A 9,220-nucleotide genomic window follows, 5' to 3' on the forward strand; every position below is an offset into this window, starting at 1 on the left:
GGCAGAGTTGTATTGCTTGATCTGTTTTCTACAGCTTACAATACAGACTTGCTATTTGATGGTTTATCTCTAGAGAGCTTCTTTAGAGCTTTACAGAACTTAACAGAACTTAACCCTATCTATCTGATCTAGGTTCTATTTATACATTTAACCAAGATCGTGGCATGCAGCACTATTTACTAGGCAGTGGATGTCGTGGAGATCGTGGCGATCTTGCATGGGTCCACTATCCTGCATGAGTTAAAGACTGCTTGACACCACTAAATAGATCGTGGGTGTAGTGGAGGTGGAAATCCTGCATGAGTCCACTATCTCCTAGTTCGGTCGAATACTGAGACCGAACTGCTGAATTATTGCCGAGCAGCTTTTGCCGATCTGAGAGTAGAGCTTGATGCCGACCTGAGAGCAGAGTTTGATTGGTTGGCTTTTACCGAGCTGTAGGCTGGGGCCGAACTCTTTGGTCGTGCCGAACTGAACTCTGATACTCTTTAGTCATGCCGAACTGATACTCTTTCTTGGGCTTTAGGCTGATGGGCTTTACTGCTGTTGGGCTTGTTTAGTACGTACTCCATCACCCTGCAACTCGAATAAGGTGCCAAAAAATCGGATGGGCCGCTATGGTGCCCGATTAGCCCGTAACGCGAGTAAGACTGACCTCTAATTGACTGACACAATGGGTTGAACTCGGCTACGATTATAGTCTATTATTCAGCCTTATTCAACAATTGAGTAGACATTTAAATAATGATTTCGAAAAATAAATAACTAAACACTACTCCCTTTGTCTCCCATTTTTTGTCCACTGTTGTCATTTTCGTCAATTCTTCGTTTATTGTCTAATTTCACAGTTTACCCTAAATGGTAAATAGGTATCACATTCCACTAACTCATTTCACTTACATTTAGTTACTCCCACTGTCTCGCAATAGGAGTCCTATTTGGTTGTGTCACAGGTTTTAAGAAATGTAAAGAAAAAGTGGGTTGAATAAGTTAGTGGAATATGAGTCTAACTTATATATATATTAGTTTTACAATCAAATGTGAATGGAATAAGTTGGTGAAATGTGGGTCTTACATACCATTTATGGTAAAAGTGAAATAAGACTCTTATTGTGGGACGGACCGAAATGGAAAAACAAGACTCTTTTTATGAGACGAAGGGAATATAAAACTAAACTAATATATACTCCTGTAAAAATAAACTCACATTCCACTAACTTTTTCTAAATCACTATGATTAATCCATTTTGTTAGTCCGAAATCTGAAGGTTTAGATTTTTAGAGTATTTCTTATTTCTATCCCATGGTGAAATTATACTCCATCTCAATTAGCTGCACCCCAAGTCAAATTGAACGGGAATAAATGGATAGATTTGATTGGTATACCATATCGAGACAAATCCTTAAATCTAATCAAGAGTAAATTTTTGTCTAAGATTCTTTTTCGTACGATTCTGTCAGGAGAACAACAAATTTATCATATTATTCACAATCAGATTTTAGTTTTCTTAGTGGCTAACATCACTAGTGTTACTAACAATTCTCGTCCACTTAAAATCGATTCAAACTAGCTTTCAAAAACATCATCAGTTAGATATTTTATATGCGTGTATCAAAAACAACCATTAGGTCAATAAGTTGTTAAGCTCTTCATCCTATTACAGCAAGCTAAAAAAAGTGAAAAATTTGCTCATTTTTGCTTTTTTACTAATTTGGAGTTGCAACAAGAAGAAAACACAGTAGGTGATGATAACTCTAAACCTTTCATTGTCTGCAAGCAGTGGGATTCATGAACACATTGCAATAGCAGAGCAGTCAACAAAGTGAGGCTTATCAACTATTCTAATATAAATGTTAGTACAAGAAATTGTGATACAATGATTATAAATTTTGTACCTTTCCATGGATCAAACAACCTCACATACAACAATAGCAAGACTTGAATCTCGTGTATCGACTACAGCGCTTCAATCAGAATAGGTATGTAAGCTACAACAAGAGCTGCATCGACTATTCCTAATGCACGAAGAGCTCATCAGCAAGAACAAGGTCAAGGACTGTCACCATATAAATGAAGCCACAATAATGAAATTTTGTATCGTTGATTCAACAGAACAAGTAACATACATTCTCGAATGCAAGAAGAGTGATTATTCAAGACTAAGGCCAAGAGAATGCCACATGATTGACATTTTGTATCGTTGATTCAATAGAACAAGTTACATGAGCTCACAAGCGTCGACTAATCCCAATGCAATAACACTTCTTCATCAAGATTAAGGCCAAGAAAATGTCACACAATGAAGGCACTAGAATGAAATTATGTATCTTTCAATAGATCATTCATTGAATAGCACAAGTTACATAGGCTACAAATCACAAGTGTATCGACTATTCTCAATGCAAGAAAAGCTCAATTATGAAGATTAAGGCACAGGAATGAGATTTTGTAACTTACACAGATCTTCTATGATTCAACAAAACAAGTTAAATAAGCAACAATCGACTAATCTAAATACAGGAAATTAAAGCCTCATCATCAAGATTAAGGTCACAAGACTGAAGCTTCATACCTTTGATGGGATCAAAGCAACCCGGAATACGATCAATTGCCAGACCTAACTCTCTTTAGCCCGCCTCTCCCATCGGACTTAGTTGTCCCGGCTGACTCCCCTTCAGACAAGGTCTCCATTGATCTGGCAGAGTTGGAGAGACGGCCGTACAGGTCAACCACTCTTCTTATGTTGTTGTTGAGCTCCCGGATCAGTCCCACATTGCGCGACAACTTGTCCAGGATCTTAGACTCGTGGTTCTGGTTTATCTCATTTATCAAAAGCCTGTTCTGGTCCAAAATGTTCTGGACCAGCACAAAATTTGTCTGAAATCTTTGTTGAAACTTAGGTTCAATCTGTCCACTAGTTGCAATGCTCGAAAATATGACGTCTTCCATCACTCAATTCAACTGCAACATTAGCTAAACAATATATACATCAAGATCAAGATCACTTTTTTATTCCTTCATTTATTCTTTTACTATAAGAAAATCAATACTATAGCACAAGAATTTCAACTTCTTCACATCATATTGACAATTGAAATAAATTTAGGAATAAAGTTGACTTCTTTATTCAGTTGATGTACTTTTGAAGAAAGTGAATGTAAGACAATAATCCATTGAATCAGTGTAAAGTTTACATGTACAACACAAAAGGTATAAACCTGTCATAACTCTTATACTTCTTCAATTCAGATGGCAATTGAATTAAATTTCATTACTTTTGCGAAAAACAGACACAGATAAAACACACAATATCAGAAATCAAAAGAGGAACAAAGAGAAAAGTGAAATTAGAAATTTCACATGCACTAAAAAAGAAATTAGAAAAGTTCACCTTTTAATTGACCAATGAACACCGTAGCCTCTTTGTTACCTTGAGACTTCAAAAGTAACACTAGAAATAATTAGAGGTTTGAGTTTGAGCAGAAGCCTTGAAATCATGAAGAGAGAGATTTTTTTTTATCTATAGAGAGAGAGTTTTGAGAGATGGAAGGGTAGTTACTTCATCTGCGGGATTCGCCTTTCATTCGTTGCTGGCCTTTTTCGATGATTATGGAAAACTATTCCCAATCTCAAGCTCACATGTTAGATTCCCCTTGCTTTTAGTATTTAATGCTGTAATTCTCTTTCCACAGTGGTGACGGACAAGCAATAGCCCAGCCATAGCCCAGCCATACCACATCAGCAGCACTAAATTTCTCCTGCCACATCAGCTGGACAAGCAATAGCCCAGCCACAGCCTTGCCACATCATCAGCACTAAAAATAAATAATTAACAACCACACAAAATACGGAATTAAATTCATGCCACATATACGGGAAAATTCGATAATTTTATTTAAATTAAAAAAGTACATAATTTAACAAAATTACATAATAAAAAAATTTACATAATTTAACAAAATTACATAATAAAAAAAAACCTATCGTCGTGCAGTACTCCACGCCCACAACTCTTCAATTAAATCCTTTTGGAGTCGAATATCAGCATCCACTTGGCGCATGTCGGCATGTGCCTGGAGGCGGCCGGCTTCATCATGAGGTACCCCGCTTTGTATGTTGGGGGCGGCCGCGCCGTGGCTTGGACCGGCTTCATTATCGCCGTTGGCCCAACTAGTCAGTTGTACACCTTCATCTTCGACAATCATGTTGTGCATGATAATACAGGCGTACATTATATCAGCAATGCAGTCGACATGCCACAAACGCGTTGGACCCCTAATTGCCGCCCATCGAGACTGGAGCACATCAAATGCGCGCTCCACGTCCTTGCGCGCCGACTCCTGTAGTGCCGCAAAGTAGGCCTTCCTCTCATCTGATGCGCATCGAATCGTCTTCACAAAGACGGGCCACCTAGGGTATATCCCATCCGCCATGTAGTAGCCCATATCATGTTGGTTGCCGTTGGTGACAAAACTGATGGCCGGACCGACGCCCTGACACTGCTCGTTGAAAAGGGGCGACGAGTTGAGGACGTTGAGGTCGTTGTTCGAACCGACTACCCAAAATACGCATGCCAAATCCACAGCCGGTAATCAGCTACGACCTCGAGGATCATCGTGGGATTCTTTTCCTTGTAGCCGAGCGTGTAGAACCCTTTCCAGGCAGCAGTGCAGTTCTTCCACTCACAATGCATACAATCTATGCTGCCTAACATACCCGGGAACCCATGCTTCTCCCCGTGGCAGTCTTCGGGGGTTGGGCTTCGAAGGTACTGCTCACCGAATATTTCAACCACGCCCTGACAAAAATACTTCATACATTCAAGGGCAGTCGTCTCGCCGATGTGGAGGTACTCGTCCCACATGTCTGCCGCGCCTCCGTAGGCCAGCTGTCTGATTGCCGCAGTGCACTTTTGAATAGGTGTGTGGCCGGGTCTGCCAGCCGCATTGTGCCTGAAGCGGAAACACAGATATCGACGCTCCAAAGCGTCGACAATATGCATAAACAGGGTCATGCTCATCCTAAAACGCCGCCTGAAAAGGTTGGCGTTAAACCGCGGCTCCGGTGCGAAGTAGTCTTCGTATAGCCGCTGATGTGCAGCTACGTGATCCCGGTTAATCACTGCTCGGCGGTGGACAACGGGTCGAGGTTGAGGTACCGCCGGCTGCGAGGCCCGTTGTAGCAGCCGGTCTATCTCTCGGGACGTATAGGCATCCAAATGTTCGTTCAAACGCCGTTCGTACTCCTCAGCATCCCCACCACTACCACCACTACTACCACCCGCGTTACTCATTCCGCGTTGTTGTTGTTGATCTTGTACAGAAATTAAGATAGAGACAGTACTCGTTAAAACAAGTGGTGCGAATAAAAATGTCGTGCAAATCGCGTATATATAGTGTTTCGAAATTTTTTTTAAAAAAACCAATTCGCTCGCCGGTTCCTCGCCGATCGGGAGGCTGCAATAGCGGAGAGAGAATCGGCGAGCGCCAGGGAATCGGCGTACCCTCGCCGAAATTCTCGCCGATTTGGCACTCGCCGGCTGCAATAGTTCGGCGAGCCGTTCGGCGAGCGCCAAAAATCGGCGAGCCGCTCGCTCGCCGACCACTGGAGATGCTCTAAGTAGGAGTAATCAAAATCAAATATATGCACCAATAGTTTCGGAAAATATTTAAATGTGTTTGTTCGCTGATCAAATCACAGTATTATTCAATTGATGCGATTAAAACGGCAAAATCTATACTAGTATTAGATTATTTTTCTTAAAACTTTTTTAAGAAATTCAATGTAAGATTTAAATGTCTATGTTCAAAATTATTTAGTGATTCTGAGATCTATTGTCTAAGGCCATCCGCAACGCTGCCTCTTATACGTCTTTTAACCATCTCATCACTTCACTATTCATGGGTCCCACTGTCCTTTTCATCCATCTCTTAACTAAGAGACAACACATGCAACCCTCCATCTCTTAACCATCTCATCCCTTAACTATTCATTCAATTTCATTTTTTATTTTTATTTCCAACAAATTCAATTAATAAAAACACACTTCATTAAATAATATAAAATTACAACTTGAAATTTTTTTTTAAAAAAAACGCATAATTAAAATCCTAAAAAAATAAAAATTACATAATTTAAAATATAATTTTATAGAAATTATAAAAATTACTCCGCTGGCGAATCATCCCCCGAAGGCAGTGGCGGTGCACTCAAGCTACCTGGAGGCGGAATACCAATTTGTCTTGCCATAAACTCAATTCCGACAAGATGGGCTTGATATTGGGAAGGCGTCATGCGGGAAGTGTCAGCCACGTGTCGGTCAAGTACATGGACAATAGGGTGTTCGAGCCCGAGACCGAGCCCGAGCCCGCCTGGCTTGATTCACCTCGGCCCCTTCTCCCTCTAGCCGCCTTCGTCGCCTTGGTCCCTTGCGGCTGACGACGCCCACGGGAGGACACCCTGCATCGGTGGTCGTGCCCTCAACCTCTTGTGAGGCGTTGCCTGACCCGCCCAGATCCGCCCTCACTAGACGAGTATTGGTCACTCACCGTGTGCTTTGTGCTTTTCGAGCTCGAGCCCGTGCTGGACTGGACACCGCCAGCCCACCTTGCTGTAGGGGTTGGTAGCGGAAGCGTGCGTTCTAACGGATCACATAATACAGATCTATTTAGCAGATTATTCAGACAAAATCTATTCGCGTAATTATCACATGTATCATGCTCATAACTTGAATTTCAAACATGCTTTAGCACAAAAAAATCCCTAAAACATGCTTGCTACGGAGTTAGCCAATTTACCTCATTGATTCTCCAAAGAATCGTCGATTGCTCGTGCCTTCTCCACGATGATCTTCAATACTAGACCACAGATCATCTGACTGGTATCCCGAACTGTATTCCGACATCAGGGTGGGCTGATCTTATCGAAACACTAGGACTCGAATAAAGAAGACAGAACTTTCTCACGGAGGAGGAGCTGAAGAACTCACGGAGGAGAAAAAAAGTAGAAAAAATCGTTCCTCTTCTAATTAGAGAGAGGGATGAAAATTCTCACACTAAAAAATTGTTTTTCTGTCTCTTTTATTCTCCTATTTATAATAGTTCATATTGGGCCCAGTCAGGGATCTATGGAAGGTTTTGGATATGGGCTCCCCCAATTAGCTTTTTACTAATTAAATTGAACCCACAATTTAATACAAGCTTATATTGGAATATTACGAGCAGCCACTACAGACGTAATATTGAACTCCCCATCCAAATCCGAAATTATAAGTATTCCGGGTTTCCATTTTGTTTATTATTCATTTCCTGCGCTTAAGATATAAATGCCTATTAATTAATTAAAGTCTGCTATGGACTTAAATAATTAACATCTTATTAACTCCAAGAGTAGACTTAGCAAGAAACTCTTATTTATTATTCATAGAGTAATAAAACTCCAACTGGCTAGTTTCCGAATAATAAAACCTTGTTCAAGCTCCTCTTGAGGGCATTATCAAATGAGACTCACCTCGTGCGCGATTCAACATAATAGCAATCCTAGCACCGCTAGATAATGATCACCACTACCCAATATACCTGGATCGTTGGGTGACGAAAAACCCGCACATTTGGTAAGTCAAAGTAGTAGATACTCAATATCGTATGCTCAATGCTAACGTACATTGATTAAGAACTAAATATTTATCAAGACCCCGTCTTTCAGTAGATAGCATAAAGACACGTCTTGCTGTTAGATCCATTCAGTGCTATACCACACCAACGTCATCTTATTTTAATAAGGCTTGGAAATAATCGGACTGACATTGCAACCTTTCACGATAGGTAGCCAAAGCCTATCTAGGTTGTGAAATTCTTCTTTTTCTTTTACAAAGCATTGCATAGAACCGACTGTAGTTACCTTAAAGTGGACGACGCCCACAACCAGTCTACTAAGCAAAAGACTTAGGCTTTGTTTACTTCTTATGCATTTAAATGTTTATAAAACATCTTATAAACGCAAAAGTAAACACAATGTAATAATATACTGATTCTATTCGTGCAAACTGCTCGAATAATACCGAATTGGGTTAAAAGTGGATTGTAGAGTTTTTTCGGTATACAAGCAATATTTCTATTCGTGCGAATTTGCTCGAAACATGCTTTTCAGTATACTAAACCCTAACAATCTCCCACTTATACTCAAAACATGCTTTCGAGTATACCCACTGCCAAAAACTCTCCCACTTATACACAAAGCAGGAATTGGAGCTAGATATATCGAACTACCATTCATTTCACATCATGTTTGAAACATGTTGCCACAAAGGCATTTTTCTGTGAAAAATCTGCTTGGTTGTTCTCTGATAATATCTTTTGCGTCACTATGTCTTTGCTGCATTCTTGATCTTTAATTAATTTCATCTCTCTATGTGATTGCTTAGCTTATGATCTCGTGTTCCTCTTGAGTTAGCCTGTGCTAGCGTAAAAATACTCATAGGCATACTCAAACTTACGATCAAAGCTACTAGGAGTATACTCCTAATGTAAACACATAAACTGAGGATGACTTACTCGATCACTGATTAGTCATAAGACTTAGTCAGTGTAACCCTAAGGACATTACATGAATGACTGGTAAACTAGAATATATCGATTAGTCTTTCTCAAGTACTATGGTATATTCATTACCTCAATCAAAGTCCTTTGCCATGGTTAATATGATACTCCCTTCGTCCCGCTTTAGCAGTCCCGGTTGAGTCGGGCACATGTTTTAAGGGGTATTAAAGTGTGTAATAAATAAATGATGTAGTGGAGGTTGGGTCCCACTTTTAAACAATTTTTTTACTTTTTTGCTTTTAAGTGTGTAATAAATAAATGATTTAGTGGAAGTTGGGTCTCACTTTAAATGATGTAATAAATAAATTGATGTAGTGGACATCAATTTTTATGCACCGAGTTCAACCGGGACTCCTAAAGCGGGACACCCGAAATTGATCAATCGGGACTGCTAAAGCGGGACGGAGGGAGTATATACTTGCTATGCTAAAGCACAACTAATATCAAACTTAGTACACATCATAACATACATGAGATATCTATCTGCAGAACTAGTCTCATAATTCTTGTTCTCACTAAGCGTTAAACGACACTTGTCTAGAGACAAGACAATTCCATCTTGAAAGGTAACAACCTTTTCATGGAATTTCCAATGCTAAAATGTTCCAAGCTATGTATAGAT

At 40.1% G+C, this 9,220-nt stretch overlaps 1 protein-coding gene across 1 annotated transcript; it reads right to left on the reverse strand.

Annotated features, from left to right (window-relative positions):
• Positions 1–2,605: 2,605 nt before the first annotated feature.
• On the reverse strand, positions 2,606–2,950 carry LOC121810444 (protein ELF4-LIKE 4-like). Its single transcript, XM_042211211.1, has one exon. The coding sequence runs from the start codon at positions 2,948–2,950 to the stop codon at positions 2,606–2,608; it is 345 nt and encodes a 114-aa protein (XP_042067145.1).
• Between the last annotated feature and the right edge of the window lie 6,270 nt (positions 2,951–9,220).

Source organism: Salvia splendens, chromosome 7, assembly GCF_004379255.2.
Source record: "Salvia splendens isolate huo1 chromosome 7, SspV2, whole genome shotgun sequence".
NCBI classification, from domain to species: domain Eukaryota; kingdom Viridiplantae; phylum Streptophyta; class Magnoliopsida; order Lamiales; family Lamiaceae; genus Salvia; species Salvia splendens.

Excerpts from the sequence above, each read along its gene's own strand:
- LOC121810444 (XM_042211211.1), bottom strand. The coding sequence starts at position 2,950 with ATGGAAGACGTCATATTTTCGAGCATTGCAACTAGTGGACAGATTGAA.